This window comes from Notothenia rossii, assembly GCF_949606895.1.
Source record: "Notothenia rossii genome assembly, chromosome: 8".
NCBI lineage: Eukaryota > Metazoa > Chordata > Actinopteri > Perciformes > Nototheniidae > Notothenia > Notothenia rossii.
In genome coordinates, this window is record NC_136906.1 from 7310254 (window position 1) to 7335488 (window position 25235).

General features: G+C 41.9%; 1 protein-coding gene across 2 annotated transcripts; it reads right to left on the bottom strand.

Moving 5' to 3' along the window:
• Positions 1 to 7: 7 nt before the first annotated feature.
• ap5z1 (adaptor related protein complex 5 subunit zeta 1) lies at positions 8 to 24234 on the bottom strand. Of its 2 annotated transcripts, XM_079644410.1 has the most exons (18): positions 24098 to 24234; positions 23369 to 23506; positions 21708 to 21888; positions 21090 to 21240; positions 17354 to 17466; positions 16630 to 16804; positions 15816 to 15869; positions 14970 to 15110; positions 14562 to 14599; positions 13992 to 14154; positions 13507 to 13685; positions 13142 to 13284; positions 12524 to 12642; positions 12225 to 12352; positions 11682 to 11779; positions 11213 to 11345; positions 10320 to 10534; positions 8 to 405 (listed from the first exon to the last, which is right to left on the bottom strand). In XM_079644410.1, the coding sequence occupies exons 1-18, from the start codon at positions 24136 to 24138 to the stop codon at positions 153 to 155; spliced, it is 2463 nt and encodes an 820-aa protein (XP_079500536.1). In that variant the 5' UTR covers positions 24139 to 24234; the 3' UTR covers positions 8 to 152. The 2 variants fall into 2 exon arrangements, with proteins under 2 accessions (XP_079500536.1, XP_079500537.1); XM_079644411.1 differs by lacking the exon at positions 15816 to 15869.
• Positions 24235 to 25235: the final 1001 nt, after the last annotated feature.

Below are 25235 nucleotides of genomic sequence, written 5' to 3' on the forward strand. Positions count from 1 at the left end.
CAACAAGTTTCAATCAAATAATCTCATTTATTTACAAAAACAATGTGCAAAAGAATCAAACAAGATTTATTAGGATGCATATTTCATGAGGGGTATCTCCCTGTGCATGGTCATGTGACTGTGTGTGTGCATGGTCGTGTGTGTGTGTGATATTAATGTGAGTGTGTGAGGTTTGTGAGGGTCCTCAGTCGGAGAGGTAAGGCCACGTTGGTGTCTCTGTGCCACTGGGGGGTGGTGACGTGTGCAGGGGGGGTCAGGACGCTCTGAGCTACACCGGGGGCTTTTAGCAGCGACCACAACTCCTCGCCTCGCGTTACTATGGCAACAAGGTCTTCTTCATCGGAGCACCAGGCGACCGACCCGCCTCTGGTGACCGTTCTCAGCTTGGAGAGGAACAGAGACACCCTGAAATATGGATGAAACACAGCGTTACATGACATTTTTGATTTGATTTGTGTAAAACAATAATACAAAAATGTCCTCCCTGTATCTTGTTAAAATCAATGACATTAAAGGTAAGTAATTTGTGTCATGAAGTGTAAAGTAAAAGTAACCTCCAAACTGTACTTAAAGAAAGCAGCTCGAGTGCGCTAGAGTTAAGTACACAACGGGAAAAAAAAGGATGTGCCAAATTTGATAAAACTTCATTAAGGCTGTGTTCGTGTTCAGGAGAAAGGGCCAGACTTTACAATATATTATGGAGGTGTTAAAGGTCACCTATTATGCAAAATCCACTTGTTCATGTCTCTTTTACATCACCATATGTCCCCTCTTCTTCATGTCTCTTCTACATCAGCATGTGTCCCCTCTTCTTCATGTCTCTTTTACATCACCATGTGTCCCCTCTTCTTCATGTCTCTTCTGCATCAACATGTGTCCCCTCTTCTTCATGTCTCTTCTACATCAACATGTGTCCCCTCTGTGTAAAGAGACTCTGAAAGTTTCAGGAAAAAAGATTCTCTCTCTTTTTGTCCTGATCCATTTTTATAAAAACCTGTCTGAAAATGAGCTGATCAGATTTTGGCCACTTTATGATGTCATAACGATGTTTTGTCTTGAGTAGCTGTTGGAGAAAATGCAAGTTGTCTCCTCTTATGGGGTTTAATGCACTGATACTGTGTGTGACCTTGCAGCTGCCTCTTCTGAGATAGGAGAAGGCAGGGCATAATTCATGATCCAGATGAGAGGACACATACTTCTTGTCTCCTCACTTCTTCGAGGGGCAAAGAGCAACAGTGGCGCGAAGGAAGTGACTTTCCAGAGATGTCCCGACACCTTCCCGACACCTGCTGACGCCAAACCGATTTACGACTTTGTTGTTACCTCCTCACTTTAGACTATATAAGCTTGATGTTACTTCCTGCTCCTTGGAGCAGCATACCCCATGTGTAACGTAGTAGAAATCCGAATCATAGGTCCATAGATTTTCCGCCACATTCCGATTCACCAAACATTGCGTACCGGCGAGGAAAGTGCGTATGGCACTTCCTACGCCGGTTTCCCTTTTATAAATCACAACCGACTCGAAATGCGGTGCAGCTTTTGCGGGCTTCACGTAACGCCCATATTTGCCTATACATAGTCAAAGAAACGCCCTTTCATTCATTCATTTTGACTGACTGCATGGAGAAGATAGCAGGAAATGACGACAGAACAGCTAAAAAAGACATCTCACACCGTGTCAGATTTTGGTTATTTTGGGGAGGTCGAGATAAATAATATTGTTGCAGCAACTCTATATCCGCAACAGCGGTAATTAAAGTTTAAAAGTCTCAAAAATGCAACAACTACTGTCACAAACTGGATGAATGTGAAGTATTTTGTTAAAGGAAGATGAAAGCGTAATTAAGGAGCACTATTGGAGTGACTCTGATGGTTATTGGATTCAGGATTAATTCATTTGGATACCCGCTGTATGAAGAAATTAAAGGACGGCGCAAGTGGAAACAATTCACAAAGGGATGAAACTGTTTCAAACACATGCTCAAAGTAAGCTGGATTTTGCCGATGTGTTTATGTGGATTCAAAAGTTGTAAATAATCTACAAAATGGAGGAGACCGATCTGATCGGAGCAACTGTGACAAATAATCCAACTGCAACCGGCATGGACGATGACTATGTTTTAAAAATGCGCTTATCCAGACAAGCCTGGTTTGGACACTTTATGGGCAGAAGAAACATTTATATTAAAGTAAGAATTATATATTTCTGTCTTTTTATGCCTTTAATACTAACTTGATTTTTATTTTGTATTAATTAGCCAATTATTTTTTATATTTTGGCGCGCCCCCCAGGTTGGGAACCACTGGTCTACATGATGTGGCCTGCCGACATGGCCACTTTCATACAGATCATACACTAATACCCTCGATTGGTCTCACTGTGTCATTAAGCTCGGGAGGGTATGTATGTGCGGCGCGAGCGAGCGAGAGAGAAAAAGCGCGCACCGGTTACGTATATTGTTGTTGTTAGCATCTGGTGCTAGCTAGCGGCGCTAACGGACATAATGAGCTGTCAACAAGGTGGAGGAGAGTCCTCTCCTGTCAGACTGAGAGACTGATAACTACATCTCAGAGGTAAAAGACTGAGTGTTTAGATGGTTAACTTAGTCGAAGTTCTCTGTGGGTCTCAAAAGGTTTGGACACCATTTATGCAAACACATATTTCTATTTGAAGGGGGAGTGATTAGTAAAATATGCATGAATAATAAATAAAAAAATGTAACTAGGTGAAAAAAGGTAAGATAAACTTTAAAAACATGTTGCTACTGCCTCAAAGAGAAGCAGGGGGGAGAGGGGGGAGACAGGTGAGGCTGGTTTAGGAGCCCAGACACACTCACACCTATAAATGAATCAAAAACAAATAAATAGACAAGTTTCACTGTTTTTTCATATTGGAGATGGTATGTTATTGGTTATGGCCATGTTCTTATGATTATTTAAATGTATACAGTTCTGTTTCATATGGGTGTAGTCGCTCTCTTTATTTCCCCCTCAAAGTGCACCAGATTGATGCATTTAAGTCCAACCTTTAAAAAATAAATCTTACCCTACAGGATTTGAGATCCACCTTGTTGAGCATATTTAGTTATATGACAAAGCCATGTTAAGCCAATCACATTAGTTACATTTGGAACATGTGTTGCCTGCGTGCACACTGGGCACACTGGGATGCTGTTGCGAGCATGCGCACAATAAACGGTCTTGTGAACTCCGACCAAAGAGATGATGGTTGTGTGTGATTTCTCTCCGTGAATATAGCTAGCTAACCACATTGGTGACTGATATAACGTGCTGCAGAAATGTCTCACGCTACAGGTTATGGGCCCAGTCATGCAGGCCAAAGGTGGTTCAGACTTTTATTCGACGGTGAAGAGAAAAGTTACGAGCTCTGGGAGACGAGGTTCCTCGCGCACATGGAGTTACGTGGTCTCAGAGAAGTTATCTCGGAAGACCCGGAGATAGATGGGTATGACGAAGAAACTCTCGCGGAAGATGAAACCAAGAACGGTGAGGCATATGCAGAGCTAGTGCAATGTCTGGACAACAAGAGCTTGTCGTTAGTAATGAGGGACGCGAAACGTGATGGAAGAAAAGCACTGAATATTCTTCGCGAGCACTATGCAGGAAAAGACAAACCCCGCGTGGTGAGTTTGTACTGTGAACTTTCCTCGCTCCATAAGGCTAGCAATGAAACGGTCACTGACTATATTATTCGAGCAGAAACTATATTCACGTCATTGAGAAGAGCAGAAGAGCACATTAGTGATGGGCTTCAGATAGCTATGGTAGTTAAGGGGCTACCTGATTCATACAAGCCATTCGTCGTGCACATCACCCAGACGAATGACACTGTAACGTTTGGCGAGTTTAAAACGAAACTGCGAAGTTATGAGAGTACAGAAAAATATGGGAAGAGTGACGTGAATGTTGAAGAAGACAACGTGATGAAATCTAGCGGGGCAACGAGGTCACGAGGACGAGGAAGAGGAAAGAAAATGGACCTGGCTGATGTTGAGTGTTACACGTGCGGTAAAAAGGGACACATGGCCAGAATATGTCCTGACGGGTACCACGTGAGAAGAGAGGAACGAAAATGGGACACACCACAGCGAGGAATGGGGCGCAGTCGAGGACGAGGCCGTGACCATGTGAAGAAAGCTGATGAAGAGACGGGGGCAGAGCCAACATCTTTCAGTTTCTTCAGGATGAGTGACTGCCCTACACAGAGAGGGAACAAGAAAGGTCTAATGGTCGACTGCGGCGCCACAGCACACATGATCAACGACGCCACAAAGTTCAAAACAGTTGACAAGAGCTTCAGACCCGAGGACCACATGATCGAGCTGGCCGACGGATCCAAGGTGAGCGGGATGGCGAAGATGAGGGGAGACGCTGAAGTCTGTTTGCTGGACAGCGAAGGACGACAGGTGAAAACGAGGCTCAAGCAAGCGCTCTACATCCCATCTTTTCCACAAAACATCTTTTCAGTCAAAGCAGCGACAGCCAACGGAGCTGAGGTCCACTTCAAGGACGGTAATGACTGGCTGGTCAACAAGAATGGTACCAAGTTCAAAATGGACGTGTATGGTAGGCTGTATTACCTTAGCACAGTAGAGGATGAAAATGTTGATGAAATGTATGGGTGTCATGACATTCAAACGTGGCATAGGATACTTGGTCATTGCAATTTTGATGATGTTGCAAAATTAGAGAAGGTGGTTGAAGGGATGTCTATAAAAGGGAAACATGACATGTCCAATCAAAACTGTGAAATATGCACACAGGGCAAATTTACACAAAGCAGAAACAGGCATGCAGATGCTAAAGCTACAACTGTGTTAGAGCTAGTTCACACAGACCTATGCGGTCGTATAGAACCAGCAGATAAAGATGGGTACAGATATGCAATAGCATTTACTGATGATTACAGTGGGATGATTTTTCCATACTTTATCAAAGCAAAGAGTGACGCGACAAAAGCTACTGAAAAATTCATAGCAGATGTAGCGCCATATGGAAAGATAAAGTGCATAAGGTCTGATAACGGCACAGAGTTTACGGGACAAGAGTTCCAGTCTCTACTTAGGAGTAACGGGATAAGGCATGAGAAGAGTGCACCCTACTCACCTCATCAGAATGGAACTGCCGAAAGAGGTTGGAGAACCTTATTTGAGATGTCACGATGCATGCTATTGGAGAGTAACCTCCCAAAGCAATTATGGACATATGCTGTACAGACAGCAGCTCAAATCCGCAACAGGTGCTACAGTAAGCGGCTAGAGCAGACACCTTACTGTGTTTTCACAGGAAAAACACCTAACCTATCTAACATGAGGATATTTGGCTCTGAATGCTATGTATATAAGCAGGATAAAAAGAAGCTGGATTCTAGATGTGAAAAGGGGATCCTTGTAGGCTATGACAAATACAGTCCAGCATACAATGTGTATTATCCTGAGACAGGAAAAGTCCTAAAACATAGGCTGGTGAAATTCATCACCAAAGGTAGCGCAGATAGACAGACTCAGACAGATTGTGACATGGGGGAAGACTTTGAGAGTTATGCAGATACACCACCAAAGAGAGTCAACCAGGTACAGGGACAGCCTAAGGAGCGTAAAGAGTCCAGTGGTGAAGAGACTGCTGAGGCAGGTCCTACCCAGATAGATAGTACTGAGAGAGAAGAGGGAGAAAGGAGATACCCTACGAGACAGAGAAAGGCTCCAGAATACTTTAAGGAGTACCAGTGTAAAGCTGAGTGTGATGGTGACGAAAGTGAGAATGTAGATTATTTCTACAGAGTAGCTTATGGTGTACCTAATACACTTAAAGAGGCAATGGACTCTAAGAAGTCAAAAATGTGGGCTGATGCGATGAAAGAGGAGATTAATTCTTTGACCGAGAATGAAACTTTCACTCTGACTCCACTGCCAAGAGGCAAACAAGCAGTGGGAGGTCGCTGGGTATATGCAGTGAAAGAGAGCCCAGATGGATCTGAGATTTGTAAAGCCAGATATGTTGCAAAGGGGTATAGTCAAGTTGAAGGGATTGATTATAAAGAGACCTTTTCACCAACAGCCAACATGACCTCTGTACGAGCATTAATGCAGGTGGCTGTACAGGAGGATCTTACTTTACACCAAATGGATGTGAAGACTGCTTACCTCCATGCTCCAATCGACTGTGAGGTATATATGGAGCAGCCGGAAGGTTTTGAAATCAAATCAAAAACAGGGGAACACTTAGTGTGTAAACTAAACAAGTCATTGTATGGTTTAAAACAGTCCGGACGTAACTGGAACATGTTACTGCATGATCACCTTACAGAGAACGGTTTTGTGCAAAATGATGCTGATCATTGTGTCTACAGCAGAAATACTGAGAATGAGAAAGTGATTCTGTTAGTATGGGTGGATGACTTAATCATAGCAGCGAGTGACAACACCTTACTCACTGATGTCAAAGAAATGTTGAACAAAAGTTTTAAGATGAAGGATATGGGTCCACTTAAACACTTCCTGGGTATCGATTTCAGACAGAGTGATGGAGAGATCAAAATGACTCAAAAGAGACATATAGAGAAGATGTTAGCAAAATTTGGAATGTCTGAATGCAAACCGAGATCCACCCCATGTGAGCAAAAGTTAAACTTTGACAGTGAGGGTGAAGTGATTGATTCAACAGGATACCGAGAGATAGTAGGTAGCTTGATATACATTATGACATGTACTAGACCTGACCTGAGCTGGGTGGTTAGTAAACTATCTCAATACCTAGCAGAACCAAAGCAGCAGCATTGGGCTACAGCCAAACACCTACTGAGGTACTTAAAGGGTACTATAGATCAAGAGCTACACTACCAGAAATGTGAGGAAAGCGTTCTAAAGCTGGAGGGGTACAGTGATGCTGATTGGGCAGCCGATAGGGATGATAGGAGGAGCACAACTGGATACTGTTTCAGCTTAACTGAGAATGGTCCAGTTATATCGTGGAAGAGCAGGAAACAGCCAACGGTGGCATTATCCACCTGCGAAGCTGAGTATATGGCACTAGCAGCCACTACTCAAGAGAGTATGTACCTTGTACAACTACTAAGAGGAATAGATAGTTGTAACCAGCATGTACCAGTCAAGATATATGAGGACAACCAGGGGGCGATAGCTTTATCTAAGAACCCAGTATGCAGACAGAGAAGCAAACATATTGACATAAAGTATCACTTTGTACGGTCTGCACACACAGAAGGGAAAATATGTATAGAATACTGTCCTACTGCAAACATGGTAGCGGATGTCTTTACCAAGCCAGTGACAAAGGCTAAGTTTGAGAGTTTCAAGGGATATTTGTTTGGAGAGTAATGTGAACTGGCAGATGTAAATGTTTTGAAGTCTTAAGAACACTGCCAGTATGCCAAATGTTTTATTTTTTTTGGAGTTTTGTATTTTTGGTTTTATTTACCATTATAGAGAGCTATACACATGTCTTTGAGTGGGAGTGTTGAGCATATTTAGTTATATGACAAAGCCATGTTAAGCCAATCACATTAGTTACATTTGGAACATGTGTTGCCTGCGTGCACACTGGGCACACTGGGATGCTGTTGCGAGCATGCGCACAATAAACGGTCTTGTGAACTCCGACCAAAGAGATGATGGTTGTGTGTGATTTCTCTCCGTGAATATAGCTAGCTAACCACATTGGTGACTGATATAACGTGCTGCAGAAATGTCTCACGCTACACACCTCCACTTAAAATATGTTCCCATGGATAGGTTCATAAATAGATTTGCAAATTTTTTTTAAATAGTAACCCATGTCCATATGTCTATTCTGGGGCAGAGTCCTGCATCGGGTCGGGTATCCGCGGGTACCCGACGGGTGACCCGCAAAAAAGGTGATTTGCGGGTGGTATTTTTTCAAACGCTTTTTTCCGGGTTCGGTTCTGGGTAAAACAAAGATGATGCGGGTCGGGTTGCGGGTGTTGCATAATAAATATATTTAAATTATAATAATTTAGTTTAACGTTTCAATCCTCAGACATCTCCCCCGCGGGACCGAGCATAATCATAACCTCTGCAGCGCATCTATCTGCTGCTGAGCGCGCCACATTCGAAATGGCTGAGGTGAAGCTCTCTAGCGGAGAATACAGCATTTTCAATAACTCTTCCTCAAGAGCGAAATCCAACGTCTGGGAGGCTTTTGGTGTCGTCCTACAGATGGAGAAAATAACCAACATCCCAGGCTTTTTGAGCCAAATATGCAACTGCGTGTGTTAATAATTGCACGTTTTCACTGCTTATATATATGCGGGTTCGGGTCGGGTTGCGGATCTTGTGCCGGCGGGTCGGGTCGGGTTGCGGAACTAATTGGCAATATGTGCGGGTAGCGGGGCGGGTTCGGTATTGCACGCGACGGGTGCGGGGCGGGAGCGGGTCTTGAAAATCAGACCCGTGCAGGACTCTGTTCTGGGGTAATAGATTTAAAGTTTAGGGCTATCACTAAGGGCAGCAACGCTGTAAATATTGACAAATAAATCCAGGAAAATGGCACAAAAGAAAACTGGTAGTGGCCTGGCTGGGTGTATAATTCCCGGCCTGACTTATTGTCCCAGTCCGGCCCTGTGTGTGAGTTGAACCATATCCTTTGTGTGTGACTTTGCTCTGCTCCTTCTTGCAAGAATAAATTAGTACCTGACTATTGATTCTCAACCCGGTGTCGAGTGATATTTTCCTAACAGTAACCATTAGCCAATCATCAACAAAGGTAACCCCCCTCCCCCCCTTATCACCTGAATCTCCTCCTAGAGCACCATTGTGTTCTTTTTACCACATATCTCTCATGCGGCTTTCACACCAGCGCTTTTCCCTTTCTAGCTCCGAGCTATAGCTTTTCTGGTTCAGCTCCGGTTTCCCTTTTCTGCTCCCGCTCTGTTCACACCGCCCAGACCCCGACTGGTGCAGCCGTTGCTGCGTCATGACTTCACCGTTTACATCGCTGATTTGCTCCCCAACGGTGCTCACAACAACAACAACAACAACAACAACAACAACAACAACAACAACGTGGGACTGCATCGGGTCGAGGATCGTGTTGCTTTTAATCACACGAAGTCAGATTAAATAAAATAACGACTTCTCCAAGCTTATACTTTTCTCCAGAGTGCCGTGGTTCATTCTTTATTAATGTGTTTCAGCGGCATTTACCGACCGCTGCAGTGGTGCTCTTCCACGGGAGTTTATTCTCCCGTTAGCTCCGGGTTAGCTAATACTTTAGAGCGGCCTCTCTAAAATATTCACTTTCTGACTGTCACACAAGCAGCTCATACATATCCCCAATTCCCCTTAAGTGAATGTGTGTCAGTCTGAATTGACGCTGTTTGGCATCACAACGCTGTTATTAAAGTTTCTCTGGTATAAAATGGGTGATGTTAGCATAGCAACCGAAGCTAAACGGACTACTTGCTATTGCTATCCTATTGTGGCATAAACCTTTTTCTATAGGCACATTTTACCTTTTTATTATGATTCTACTTGTGATAGTCGGACATGTCAACCTGGGCAGCCCATGTATTGATTCCATCCGATAGCTGCTATAATACAAAACAAAACGTCTGCCTCTCTCCACAATGATCAATAACAGCAAACGGATGGTCAAAGTAAGGTGCAAATAAACAGAATCACACGAAGCCTGGTTAGTGTTGCCTGACTTTATAAAGTGTGTGTTTTTTTATAAGTGTGTGGTTGCCTTCTAGTCACTTTGCTCAGCACTACTGCTTGTAGGCAGGCATGACGAGACTCTTCAGTCGACCCATGTTCAGGGGAGGTGGGTTTAGTTTCCTTCACGCCTCGACGTAAGAGAGAGCTCTTGCCTCTAGTCTAGACCGACAATTTTTTGGAGCTGGAAGTGAACCGGATTCCGGAGCTAAGAGACGGAGCCGCTGCGGTGTGAACAGGAAAAAACGGTACTTTTCAGGCTCCAGCTCCGAGCCGGAGCTGAAAACGTGTTGGTGTGAAAGGGGCATCAGAGGGGCGTGGGGAGGGGCTCCTTATTTTCATCTAAAGTAACAGACAGAGGATCAGCACTTTGGAAACCGGGCTGAAAAAGAGGGGATTATGGGTAATGCTGCAATGATCTGTTTGGTGTTTGGAGCCAATCAGATACATGTTTTGTATATATCTGAGACCTGTGATATATAGATGAAAAACAGTATGATAGGGCACCTTTAAATCCATCAAGGCAGTGTTTGTGTCCAGTAGAATGGAACAGACCTTCAAATATATCATGGAGGTGTTCAGACATGCGTGTGAGGCGGTCACCTGGGTATGAGGTCATGTGATCGGGACGCCAGCTTGGCCAGAGCGCTCATCAGAGTGGTGACGACTCTGGGGGCGGGGCAGTCTGCGCCGGTCAGGGGGGCGGAGGACGTGATCTCAAACAGCACCGCCTCCAACGCCTCGAAACAGGAAGTGATGAGCGTCACGGAGCAGCGGGAGTCACATGACACCGAGAGGTATTCTCCCAGCACCCACACCTGGAGGAACAACAAACGTTTTCTGAATGATGTGATATTTGACAAGATTATTATCACACAGGGAAGGGATGCTGAGGGAAAAGCTTGAGGTTTTTATCCAAAGATCTACAGAAATTAAATATTTTGAAGAGTTTGATCCTCTTCTCTGTAGCACGTTGACACACCGTTTTTTGCATTTTAAGAAATGATATGGTAACTAGGCATACACACCTAAAGAGTGAGAAAAATGTAATAAACAAATTGTAAAATTGATGAATAATATATATGATAAAGTTAACAAACGTTATAAGTCATAAATTTCATTTTACATTTTTTATAATTGTTATTGTCTTATATTTTGGTACATTGTAATCCATGTGTGTTGGTCTATAAAGCCTTTAGACAAATGTGTTTTCTGATATTGGGCTGTATGAATAAAAATAGATTTGATACATTACTTGTTTTATCTAACCGTAGGGTATTATGGATACCTCTCCCATTCTTCCCTTTTATGTCAAATATATGAACTGAATTTCACATGGTTATGGTTTTCATTCCATACAGTATTCATTTACAAGATCCTATCACCTAACCAGTTCCTTATCATTTGTTTCATCACTGCTACTCTACTAGGAATACGATGGATAGAATCTGTCTTTTAGTTTTTTCTCCTGGTGTTTTATTTCTCCGTGTATTTACCACATGAGTGTAGATTTCCTCCTTGCTGTACACGTTGGCCGTGGCTCCACAGAACTCCAGCAGCTCGTGGGACTGATCCATGACCAGAGAGGGGTGCAGCTTACACAGCCTCAGTAGGTGGGAGCTGAACACCCTGCAGACACACAGAGAGCAGGATATCACAATATTTAATATGTGTGTGTGTGTGTGTGTTAATGTTATGTATTCATAGTATGAGACCTTACCGTAGTGTCTTTCTTTTACAATTCAAATGCTTTCTGTAGCACTGAACCTTCAGTGTCAAATAACGTATAACCTTAAATCCATACTGATGCTTTTGTACAGATATGATTTGAAGGAAGAGAGGTGTGTGTGTGTGTGTGTGTGTGTGTGTGTGTGTGTGTGTGTGTGTGTGTGTGTGTGTGTGTGTGTGTGTGTGTGTGTGTGTGTGTGTGTGTGTGTGTGTGTGTGTGTGTGTGTGTGTGTGTACCTGTGTATCTCTTTGTTGTATTTGGGGATGTTGAGGAGGAGGCTGCTTCTCTCCAGCATCACCAGGATCAGGTGAGCTAAGAGCTTCTCATCTGCTACCTAAAGACAGACACACATTGTTTTAAGCCGACACTAAATATGCATTATCTTAATGTTCTGGAGAGTATTAGGGTCAGGCTCAAGAAAAATAAATTAGGAGGGAAACTACATTTTATTTTATTTGAATCTTTTTTATTCTTAGAATTTTTAATTGTTTTTTCTTTGTTCTTGAAATGTGTACTTTTTTCTAAAATGCAAAACAAGAAAAATAAAATCCTCCTCGGGTTTATTTTTTGTTATACCTGGCACCAATCAACTACGTAATCATTTCCCCCCTCTCTTTATCTGCACTATCTGCCGTTTATTTAAATAAGGTATTTCTGATTCTGAATTCTGAAAGTTCATCCTTTTCTTACCTTTCTTTTACAACTCATTTATTTAACATCATAGCGGGCTCTAATACTTTTCAACTGTTCTGTATGTGCAGTAGTTGAAGTTTCTTTACCGTAATAACAGTGTTGAAAAAAATGTGCAACAGCACAGGGACAATCTGGGCACACTGAACAACTCTCGGCCAATCAGCAGTCTCCACCAGCAGCTCATGGAGCGTGCTCAGTCGGTCGATTGTGTCTCCTGAGGAGGGAGAGAGAGAAGTGATTCAATAAGTCATGTTTTCAAAAATAAAGACACAAATTTAACAGTACTAAGTTAGCCTAGCTTAGCATAAAGAAAGGGTAAAACAGTAAGACAGCACCTTGAAAGATCAATAATGAACACAAAACATCAGGAAAGATATTTGGTTACCTGAGCCCGCTTCCCCTCTCAGCAGGAAGAGGAAAAGCCCTCTGAAAGACGAGCTTCGAAAGGCATCGAGTGACAGGAGGCCACGGCCACTCTGCTCAGAGATGGGCAAACAAGTTGACCTGCACGGACACATAAACAACAAAAAGAAATCAGTAAGACAGTGGTCAAAATAAGACCCTAGTTGATGTAGTGGTAGTCAGTCCATATTACATATTAGTGGTAGGAAGTACATGGACATATCTTAAGCAGTTTAGAAAAACTATTTTTAAGCTAGCATCTCATTAGGAGTCATTTCAAAGCCTTCGTTTTTAAGCTTTTATCGTTGGTTTTCACACTGGTTGTTTATTTTATTTGATTACACTACACTGCTCAATACTGGATTCTGATTGGTCCTTTTTGGAACATTCAGCAATCTGTTATTTCTCGACAGCAGTCCGTTGCTAAGGACCCTGTGATCAATGGACCATGTGCAGTCATATCAATCCGCAGAAAGAAGTCTGGTCAATTTAACGTCAGCTGTGGCGAATGTGAAGCACTCTAAGCTGCATGTGTGTATACTAGGTGCTGTATATATATATCTGTATTCATACAGTTTTGATCTAAAGTGTCTGTGTGCACCTGACTTGCAGCACCAGCGTGGCGGACAGACAGGGCAGGTCCAGCAGAGTGTGCAGCAGCTCCACTGCAGTACCAGCCGTCACCAGAGAGGGCAGCAGGTCCACAAAATCATCCACCACCGCCGGGCTGTCCCACGCCAAGAACTGCAGGAACACACAGGAAGCTTGAGTATCCATCACTTCTCTTCACCATCCTCCAGTAGGTGTGTGTGTGTGTGTGTGTGTGTAGAGAGTACAGCAGTGTTTGTGTTCACCTTCAGCAGGTTAGGGAAGGAGTGTGTGTAGAGTGTACAACAGTGTGTGTGTTCACCTTCAGCAGGTTAGGGAAGGAGTGTGTGTAGAGTGTACAGCAGTGTGTGTGTTCACCTTCAGCAGGTTAGGGAAGGAGTGTGTGTACTGCGGCACTCGGAGCTGCAGACTCTCGAGGTTCAGTCGGAGGAAGCGCAGGAGCTCGTGAGCGAGGAAGGGGTCGTTGAAGAGTTCGGCGGGAAAACGACCGAACACCAGCGCCCACACCGACCCACAGTCCACTGCAGCCATCTCGCCTACACATTAAAGTACAGGGTCAGCGTTTTAAAGAAGAGACTACAGGGGACCAGAGTAACAGAAGACTAATGTAGATTATTAACCTTGAAGTTATAATCTTTGCTGAAATGTTATGTTTTCATAGTGTAAAATGTGGCATTATCGTTGTGTCTTTCTTTACAAATGCTTTCTGTAGTACTGAACCGTCAGTGTGAAATAACTTATAACCCTAAGTCCATACTGATGCTTTTGTACAGATGTGATGTGAAGAAAGAGAGACATGTGTGTGTGTGTGTAAAAGTGTGTGTGTAGATGTGTACACACACCGTGGTTGAGGTAGAACTGGGCGATGGGCAGCAGCACCCGAGCGAACGACAGATCTGAGCTCAGCCGACCGAAGAGCGCCTTGATGCACGGAAACGCTCGGAAGACCAGCGAGGCGTCTTCCTCACACACACAGTCCAGGATACACACCGCCTCCACCAGACACTGAGGGGGGGGGGGGGGGGGACGACACAGAGAGGCATCAGGACAACATCTGGATTACATTATTGCTTTGTTTCAAGTAAGAAGTTTCCTAAATGTCCCACAATAACGTTTTGCTCTCAGATGGCCCTGATAAGATACCTAAAAATGCTAATAAAAATCCCCCACAATGCCATAGAAGAAAATGTGAATTTCTGAGATTAAAATTGGTTATATTTCCTGAACTACTTTTGACTTAATGAATTTATGACTAATTGGTTGGTTGGTATTTTAATATCAAGTTTAATATCAGTAATATCCAAGTTTCTCTATTCTCGTAAATGTAGGACTTTAATCTTGGAATTTTTTTCTTATAAATATTATGGTCTAAGTATGTTCTGATAGTGCTTATAAATGACACACAGGCTCACCGCTTTCTGCAGGTCTGCATCTGACTTTTTGTGCGCCTCTATGAAAAAAATAAATATAAATACATTTCAAACGTACACAAAGTCAATTATAATGTACAGATACACAATCATAGAAAATGAATGCAATGTCATTTCTAAATCTTAAGATACACACACACACACACACACACACACACACACACACACACACACACACACACACACACACACACACACACACACACACACACACACACACACACACACACACACACACACACACACACACACACACACACACACACACACACACACACACACACACACACACACACACACACACACACACACACACACACACACACACACACACACACACACACACACACACACACACACACACACACACACACACACACACACACTCACTGCGGTCGCTCTGCTCGATGAGGCGCTGGCAGTACTGGAAGGATTTCTCTCTCAGACGCTCCTTCGGAGGCAGCAGGCGGCTGGAGGAGGAAGTCGCAGAAACCATGGAAACCACGGATCCATCCACCTCCGAACGGTCATCTGGGAGGTCAGGAGGGAGAGGTCAAGATTATTATTATTATTAGTATATATTATAATAACCACACTCCTCACGATGGATTATTTATTGGAGAGGATTTTCTTCATGGAGAACTCGAGCAATGCCCGATTTACAGAAGAGAAAAACAATCAATCAAGAGGCCATTTTTCATTTGAGCCGCAAGAAGCAGCCAGGAATGACCTGCTGCTGTGTGACTGAGAAACAAGATTTGTAATAACGACAAAAACGTTGTAGCTGTACAAGAAAACTCTTTAGATTACGTCAGATTAGATATACTGATTTCATCTAAAATTCCTAAATTAAAAAATAATAACGATATACAGTTATTATCATAAGTGTTCAAAGTATTGCAGAGTTGCATATTTGCACAGATTATACAGCGTAAGTAAAGTAATAAAAATCAATGTCAGACATTTTTAAGATCAGCGTTTTAGTAATTTGTCACAGAAGTTCATTCCTGATGACACTCGCGATGAGATTGAAGGAAAGGAAAAAGGTGAGCAAACACCAGTGAGAGAGACGTTAAGAAGTCACACATTTAGGATTCCTGGAGAGTTGGTTTGTTAGATCAGCTGTGAGTCAGGATCATTTCAGAGTGCTGAAAGTGCAGCTGTGAGGAAGAGTTGTTCACAGCGTCTGAGATGCACGCGCATGCAGATGGAGGCTCACCAACGGACATGTCTTACCATTAGAGAAGGAGTGGGAGTGGGAGAGGGAGAGGCTGAGCTGCAGCCTGTGAGCTGGAGGTGAAACAGAGCAGGTCATCTGAGGCGGACATGTTTAGGCTGGATATGTGAGGCTGATGCTGCCTCTAGGGCTGCAGGGTTTGAAAGGAATGTGGCCGATACTGAGACTAAGATATAGTGGGTATTTTTTTTCTAATTATCATCAAAACAATTTTTTTTAAATAGTCATGGTGTGATGGAGGGCAGAAAGCATATCAAATAAATGTCCTGCTATTTATTAATTTTGGTTTGTAGTCAAAAACCTCAAATGTTACAGCTAAATCATTACAAACCTTATGATATATACGTTAACATTTTTTAATTAATAAATAAATAAAAATAACTAGATCCCATAAAAATGACCCTATTTAATAATTTTAAAGATGAACTAAAGACCACAACAGCCTGTTTTTATTTTCTTGAATACGTATTTTTGGTTAACTGAACTAATCAAAGTCAATATAGATTGTGTGTGATTAACATATGTTTTTGTAATTAAAGTGTTGAGAAATAACACTTTTCAAATTTAATTCAGTCCCTCTCTTTTCCGTATTTTAACACCAATTATGGAATAACGGTGTGACTTTACTTTGGTTTTATAGAGCTTTCTACAAAAAGTGGTAGTTGGCCTAGAAAGGTATTTCCTATCTTTCATTGAGAAATGTTTTTGGACGCTTTCTAAAAGGACATGAAGTGAGCTACTGAAGTAACTTAATGACATGAAGCGATGAGTATCTGTAGCGTGCAAATGTTGTGATTGCTGTGGAGGTCCTACCAGTGTCCGCTGTGCCGTTGCCGTTAGAAACCGAGTGGTAGGTGAGCAGCCAGTGGCGCAGCGCGGAGAAGGAGAAGACGTTCATCCACTGGTCCTCCGTGAAGCTCTGCCCCACACACAGCACCGTGAAGAAGTCCCCCGACACCGTGCCGTCCAGCTCGGCTATCGGCACCGGCTGAGAGCAAACACACAATATTTGTGTCTCAATATAATATTTGTATTGAGAAGAAGCATACAAGTGTAAGCAATAGTACAGACTACAACACATAGAATACACGATACGTTTGAATACACTGTAATATAAACTCACTTCTAAAACTAAATATATGAACTTATATCATTCAGGAGAATTCTCAAGTACATTTCAAAAGGTTGCTAAAAAATCATCTCAGTATTAGAAAGTAAAATTGAACTGTGTCTTTGGTTGTGTATGTATTATTATGTACAATTATTTGTATTTTTTTGTTTGGCCTTATGACGGCTAAAATTAGATGACCATTTTAGTGTTCACTTCATATAGCACTCGAAATTGTATGAAATTATGAGCTGTTTAGTTTTGTTGTGAGGACCCCAGGACGAAAAGCCAATGCTCATGCTAGTGCTAATGGGGATCCTAATAAAGAATAGAATAATACTTTATACATAGAATATACCATTTTTGTTATATTAAAATGTAAATACAATGACGTACAGTTGAGTGTACTATCTCTCTTTGCTTGCGTACCTGACGTGACCTCGGCCCTGTGAAGAACCCTCCAGAGGAAGCCCCGCCTCCCTGAAGGATGCTCGCATAACGCAGCCAATCAACAAGCTTTTTACTCAGGAGGGTCACGTGATCTGAAGGTGAGGTGGGACGAAAGACAAAGGATGCTGGTTCTTAGGATCACTGATTAGACGCCTAGCTTTATTTAAAGGTCCCCTATTATACCTTGGTTGCTGATTGGCTAATGGTTACACAAGCCAAAAAATCATTATGACATCATAAAGTTGCCAAAATCTGATCAGCTCATTTTCAGACAGGTTTTTATATAAATGTATACATTTTTTCTTGAAACTTTCAGAGTCTCTTTTCACAGAGGGGAAACATGTTGATGTAGAAGAGACATGAAGAAGAGGGGACACATGTTGATGTAGAAGAGACATGAAGAAGAGGGGACACATGTTGATGTAGAAGAGACATGAAGAAGAGGGGACACATGTTGATGTAGAAGAGACATGGAGAAGAGGGGACACATGTTGATGTAGAGGAGACATGAAGAAGAGGGGACACATGTTGATGTAGAAGAGACATGTAGAAGAGGGGACACATGTTGATGTAGAGGAGACATGAAGAAGAGGGGACACATGTAGATGTAGAAGAGACATGAAGAAGAGGGGACACATGTTAATGTAGAAGAGACATGAAGAAGAGGGGACACATGTTGATGTAGAAGAGACATGAAGAAGAGGGGACACATGTTGATGTAGAAGAGACATGAAGAAGAGGGGACACATGTTGATGTAGAAGAGACATGAAGAAGAGGGGACACATGTTGATATAGAAGAGACATGAAGAAGAGGGGACACATGTTGATGTAGAAGAGACATGAAGAAGAGGGGACACATGTTGATATAGAAGAGACATGAAGAAGAGGGGACACATGTTGATGTAGAAGAGACATGAAGAAGAGGGGACACATGTTGATGTAGAAGAGACATGAAGAAGAGGGGACACATGTTGATGTAGAAGAGACATGAAGAAGAGGGGACACATGTTGATGTAGAAGAGACATGAAGAAGAGGGGACACATGTTGATGTAGAAGAGACATGAAGAAGAGGGGACACATGTTGATGTAGAAGAGATATGAAGAAGAGGGGACACATGTTAATGTATAAGAGACATGGAGAAGAGGGGACACATGTTGATGTAGAAAAGACATGAAGAAGAGGGGACACATGTTGATGTAGAAGAGACATGAAGAAGAGGGGACACATGTTGATGTAGAAAAGACATGAAGAAGAGGGGACACATGTTGATGTAGAAGAGACATGAAGAAGAGGGGACACATGTTGATGTAGAAGAGACATGAAGAAGAGGGGACACATGTTGATGTAGAAGAGACATGAAGAAGAGGGGACACATGTTGATGTAGAAGAGACATGAAGAAGAGGGGACACATGTTGATGTAGAAGAGATATGAAGAAGAGGGGACACATGTTGATGTAGAAGAGATATGAAGAAGAGGGGACACATGTTAATGTATAAGAGACATGGAGAAGAGGGGACACATGTTGATGTAGAAGAGACATGAAGAAGAGGGGACACATGTTGATGTAGAAGAGATATGAAGAAGAGGGGACACATGTTAATGTATAAGAGACATGGAGAAGAGGGGACACATGTTGATGTAGAAGAGACATGAAGAAGAGGGGACACATGTTGATGTAGAAGAGACATGAAGAAGAGGGGACACATGTTGATGTAGAAGAGACATGGAGAAGAGGGGACACATGTTGATGTAGAGGAGACATGAAGAAGAGGGGACACATGTTGATGTAGAAGAGACATGTAGAAGAGGGGACACATGTTGATGTAGAGGAGACATGAAGAAGAGGGGACACATGTAGATGTAGAAGAGACATGAAGAAGAGGGGACACATGTTAATGTAGAAGAGACATGAAGAAGAGGGGACACATGTTGATGTAGAAGAGACATGAAGAAGAGGGGACACATGTTGATGTAGAAGAGACATGAAGAAGAGGGGACACATGTTGATGTAGAAGAGACATGAAGAAGAGGGGACACATGTTGATATAGAAGAGACATGAAGAAGAGGGGACACATGTTGATGTAGAAGAGACATGAAGAAGAGGGGACACATGTTGATATAGAAGAGACATGAAGAAGAGGGGACACATGTTGATGTAGAAGAGACATGAAGAAGAGGGGACACATGTTGATGTAGAAGAGACATGAAGAAGAGGGGACACATGTTGATGTAGAAGAGACATGAAGAAGAGGGGACACATGTTGATGTAGAAGAGACATGAAGAAGAGGGGACACATGTTGATGTAGAAGAGACATGAAGAAGAGGGGACACATGTTGATGTAGAAGAGATATGAAGAAGAGGGGACACATGTTAATGTATAAGAGACATGGAGAAGAGGGGACACATGTTGATGTAGAAAAGACATGAAGAAGAGGGGACACATGTTGATGTAGAAGAGACATGAAGAAGAGGGGACACATGTTGATGTAGAAAAGACATGAAGAAGAGGGGACACATGTTGATGTAGAAGAGACATGAAGAAGAGGGGACACATGTTGATGTAGAAGAGACATGAAGAAGAGGGGACACATGTTGATGTAGAAGAGACATGAAGAAGAGGGGACACATGTTGATGTAGAAGAGACATGAAGAAGAGGGGACACATGTTGATGTAGAAGAGATATGAAGAAGAGGGGACACATGTTGATGTAGAAGAGATATGAAGAAGAGGGGACACATGTTAATGTATAAGAGACATGGAGAAGAGGGGACACATGTTGATGTAGAAGAGACATGAAGAAGAGGGGACACATGTTGATGTAGAAGAGATATGAAGAAGAGGGGACACATGTTAATGTATAAGAGACATGGAGAAGAGGGGACACATGTTGATGTAGAAGAGACATGAAGAAGAGGGGACACATGTTGATGTAGAAGAGACATGAAGAAGAGGGGACACATGTTGATGTAGAAAAGACATGAAGAAGAGGGGACACATGTTGATGTAGAAGAGACATGAAGAAGAGGGGACACATGTTGATGTAGAAGAGACATGAAGAAGAGGGGACACATGTTGATGTAGAAGAGACATGAAGAAGAGGGGACACATGTTGATGTAGAAGAGACATGAAGAAGAGGGGACACATGTTGATGTAGAAGAGACATGAAGAAGAGGGGACACATGTTGATGTAGAAGAGACATGAAGAAGATGGGACACATGTTGATGTAGAAGAGACATGAAGAAGATGGGACACATGTTGATGTAGAAGAGACATGAAGAAGAGGGGACACATGTTGATGTAGAAGAGACATGAAGAAGAGGGGACACATGTTGATGTAGAAGAGACATGAAGAAGAGGGGACACATGTTGATGTAGAAGAGACATGAAGAAGAGGGGACACATGTTGATGTAGAAGAGACATGAAGAAGAGGGGACACATGTTGATGTAGAAGAGATATGAAGAAGAGGGGACACATGTTAATGTATAAGAGACATGGAGAAGAGGGGACACATGTTGATGTAGAAGAGACATGAAGAAGAGGGGACACATGTTGATGTAGAGGAGACATGGAGAAGAGGGGACACATGTTGATGTAGTGGAGACATGGAGAAGAGGGGACACATGTTGATGTAGTGGAGATATGAAGAAGGGGATTTTGCATAATAGGTCCCCTTTAAAAACAGCGGAAGACACTGTGTGTTACCTTCAGTGAGGCACTCGGGGTTGTGTGTGAGGATGGTGTTGAGGATGGGCAGAGTGTGTGAGAGCGAGTTGGTCGGCCCCTCTGATTGACGGCTCTCCAGACCCCGAAGGAGCTGAGTGCAGAGAGACGACACGTCTGCCCTGGATCCTGCCTGTTGGGGTTTAAGTTGAAACATAAATCTTTGAATAGTGTGTGTGTGAGTGTTTTCAATGCCACCAGACATATTTATTCTAAAAAGTTGACGTTCACACACAAAGAAAAACAACTATTGAACATTTACCTGTCTTAACCTATACGAGTCTTTCGTGTTCAAGGATTTTGACATTATTTAGAAAGCCTCCTAGATTCTTAAATATGTCTCAAAGTAACTATGAGTGAAGCTGACCTGTGTTTTTATGCTGCTGCAACACAACAATGTCCCAAATTGGGATCAATAAAGTACTTCTTATCTTATCTTATATCCTCTCACTCTTTAGACACATACTCTTTAACATGTATTATGTCTCTTATAGTATTTTAAACAAGATCATCTTTAATTAAAATCACCAGTGGGTCTTTGTCTCTATTGTGTTTTATTCTAATGAGTGTTTAGGTATCTGATCCACAGTCCCTGCTCACCTGTGAGAGCAGCAGGGCGGCAGCATGGCTGTTCAGCTGGACGATGTTCTCCTGGCTGTAGTTCCCTGAGTGAGCAGCAGGTGGCAGCGTCTCTCTGAGCACCGCTGAGCTCAGCACCTGAAACTGCTCGGCGGGGGAGGAGAGGAGCGACTGAAGCCTCTTCTGAAGCTCTGGAGGCAACCTTTAAAACAAAGAAAACCTCACACTGAATATGAGAGTTTGGTGAAGCTGCTGTGAAGAAGACAAAAACAGAACCAGAATGTGATGATAAACAACTGCGTATTAGGGTCATAAAAAATATACATTTGGGAGTCGGGACCAAGGTTGTAAACTTAGGATAAAGTAAATAATTAAGAACAACATTTTTTTTTTTTTAATGTTATAATTAATAATCAAAGAAAACAAAAATGATAGTAAATTATTGAGCTTTTATCAAGAAAATGTACGATTTAAATCTCAGTTAAATCTTGTAAACATACTAACTTCACAAATGTAAAACAAATGTAACCCCTTCCCCAAGCTAGTTAATATAGCTATTTTAATATTGGTTTTTTATTTTAATTTGAGAATAAATACAACAAAAAAATGATGTTATGAAAATAAAGCTCAGTGTTTCCTCTAGGATGGAGTCATAGCAGCGGTGCTAAGGCACGCGGGCCCAGCTAAATGTGAGCGCGGAGTGCGTTTAATTTTTTTGTGTGTGCGAAGTGCGCCCCGCCAACATGTTTCTATATGTCTGCCAGCACAAGACAGGCTCTTGAGGCTCTACAGATGTATTTTTGCTGAATCACCTTTATTGAACATATAGTAACACAAATACCACACATCCACATAACAAACAATCAAAATAAAATGTATGCAATTTAATTATTTTAACCTGCTTTATTTGGGGGTGGACCTCACCTCCTCTAGGGGGGTCCGGGGGCATGCACCCCCGGGAAGAGTTTTTTTTTTAAAATGTCAAAGTGAAATGCATCAATCTGGTGCACTTTGTGCCCAAAATAAATTGATGGATACAGCTCTCAACACTCATGTGAAAGGGAGCTGTATACTTTTAAATAATCCAAACATCTTTAGAATATGATCACAACCAATAACAAATCATTTAAACTGGTTTATTCTTATCTTATGTTACCTAGTTAGCATTCTTTCTTTTTATTTATGCATATTTTACTAATAACTCCCCTTTTAAACTGTTTTTTTTTTTAATGTCCTGTAGTACACACTGGAATGATTTCTTACCTTATTTTTTACAACTATATTAAATATTTCAAGGTGTGCTCTCTATAGCTCTCTGGCTCTCGCTCTCTCTCTCTCTGTCTCGCTCGCTCACAGAGGCTGTGTGGCCACAGATGATTATTTTGAATGTATTCAAAATGTTGTTTTTTTGGTACCTGGCTGGCGCCAAGTAGCAGCGGTGGCATACATTCAGCAGCGGCGCAGCACCGCTGCTGAATGTATATAGGGGAAACACTGAAGCTTCACATTGTGGCTGTTTTTGTTTTGGCAGGCAAGAACCTCACACAGAAACATGGGGGATCAGAGGAGAGTCAGAGGGAGGAAAAGGAAGTGAAAGAGGGTGACGTTGGATAATGATGGAGCAGGTTGAAAGGAATGAGGGAGGTGGATGGTGTCTGGGAGGTGCAGGCTGGATCTCTTACGTCCGGATGTACTTGTTGGCAGAGAGGATGAGGTGCAGCCTCTGCAGCGAGTCCACCGTCTCGTAACCCAGCTCCTTCCCATGGAGCAGCTTCACCAGCCGGCTGTAGAACTTCTGCAGCTCAGAGTCCTGGATCTCCCTGAAAAACACACAGCACACCTACTTTTGTCTTTTCCAAGCCCTTCATACCTCTGTCTAAAATATGTCACAATCTGGCTGATTGACATCATATTAATCGACTAGCTGATCTGTCCATAGATACAAATTATAATAATAAATAAAGCTTTATTTGAACAGCACTTCTCATACAGCAGGTGCAGCTCAAAGTTATATCACAACATCATTAAAAGACCAACTAAACGGGGTCGTCGCTAATAACAAGCTACAATTTTGTTATCTTGAGGTCTCGTTGAAAATGTCAACTTTAGGTTGTTAACCTGTAAAAAGTAACAACAATACCTTATGTTGTCTAAATAAATGACCAATAAAAACACAACATTCTTGTTAATAAGAACTATTGTTAGCCCTCCGAATGGATATAAACAGATGTAAAAGTAACGCAAAAATGAACGTTAACAATAAAAGCAACAAAGCATATTAAGGTTTTGACAGTTTACCTAGCTTCAGCCTAGTTAGCTTAGCAGCGGAAATGCTAACTGGAAGTGTGTAAACCAGCTGAAGAGAAGGGTTGAACATGAAGGATAAAGTTCTTCTTTTTAAGTTTCATTACCTTGCTTGTTTAATTAAACTCTCTGAGCCGTGAGAGTACATGATGACAGAAAGATGAGCATTCCTCCTGTCAGCAGCGGAAGGTAAACAGTCCGCTCCGAAACGAGTCCTGACAGGAATCACATGACCAGCACTTTAGTTCCGCTTTCACTACGGAAGAGTTATGGAGCTGCTCTGGCTTCACATTTAGAAACAAAATAATTGCAATAACTAATATATTTAATTTTCTTTTACCCCACTGTCTTATATAAGCCCATTTTAATGCTGCTTTTTATACTAGAGTATTTAGTCTTACATGTTTTTCTTATTTATAAAGTCAAACATAAGTCAATTTGTACAATTCATTTTCGATACCTTAAACTTCTAAATGTCAGATGTAAGCTAATATTTTACAGATAATCCCCTGTTTACTTCTTAACTAATCCCTGTACTTTGTAATTACATTATTTAATATACACTTAAAAATCATGCATTGAAATGTAAAACTATTTTTCATGTTTTCTTTTTAATGTCACATCAGTAAACTTTACCCTGCTGAAAAAAACAGCTAAGTTGACCAGCCTGACCAGCCGGTAGATATTAGGCTGGATGGTTGGTTGGTTTAGAGGGGTTTTGGACACTTTGCTGGTGGCTGGTTTAACTGGTGCATCAGCTAAACCAGCCACCAGCTAAACCAGCCATCCTGGCCAGCTAAAAAAAACAGCATCAGCATCCATCCATCACCAGCTTATGTTTAATAATAATATTACATATATCATGCTGGAAGCTTACCAGGATTCCAGGTGACCAGCAAACATTGTTTAAATACTGGTATGATTATTTAAACCAAACATAAATATATTACAAAGATTCATTGTGTCATGTATTCTGGTATCTACCAAAAATAAAGACATTGTATAGTGTTCACAACATTATTTTAATTTAATAAATAGCAATAAATAGCTAATTAATATAATACAAATAGACAGTAACAATACAATAATTATACAAATAACAACCAACCTGCAAATCAACCTATACATCAAAATAAATACATTATCTAAAACAGGTGCATTTAATTTAAAATAAAAGTAATACATAGAATTCAATATCTAAATGGTAACAAAAACAGTAACATATAACAGTAACATGAACAAAAA

Bases quoted from the DNA above. Each gene is read 5' to 3' on its own strand.
- ap5z1 (XM_079644410.1), bottom strand. From the start codon at position 24,138: ATGTACTCTCACGGCTCAGAGAGTTTAATTAAACAAGCAAG. The intron at 13,285-13,506 runs GTGAACACACAC...GTGTTCCTGCAG, and splicing joins CCTTCCCTAACCTGCTGAAG to TTCTTGGCGTGGGACAGCCC. The intron at 12,643-13,141 runs GTGCACACAGAC...GTGTCCGTGCAG, and splicing joins ACGCTGGTGCTGCAAGTCAG to GTCAACTTGTTTGCCCATCT.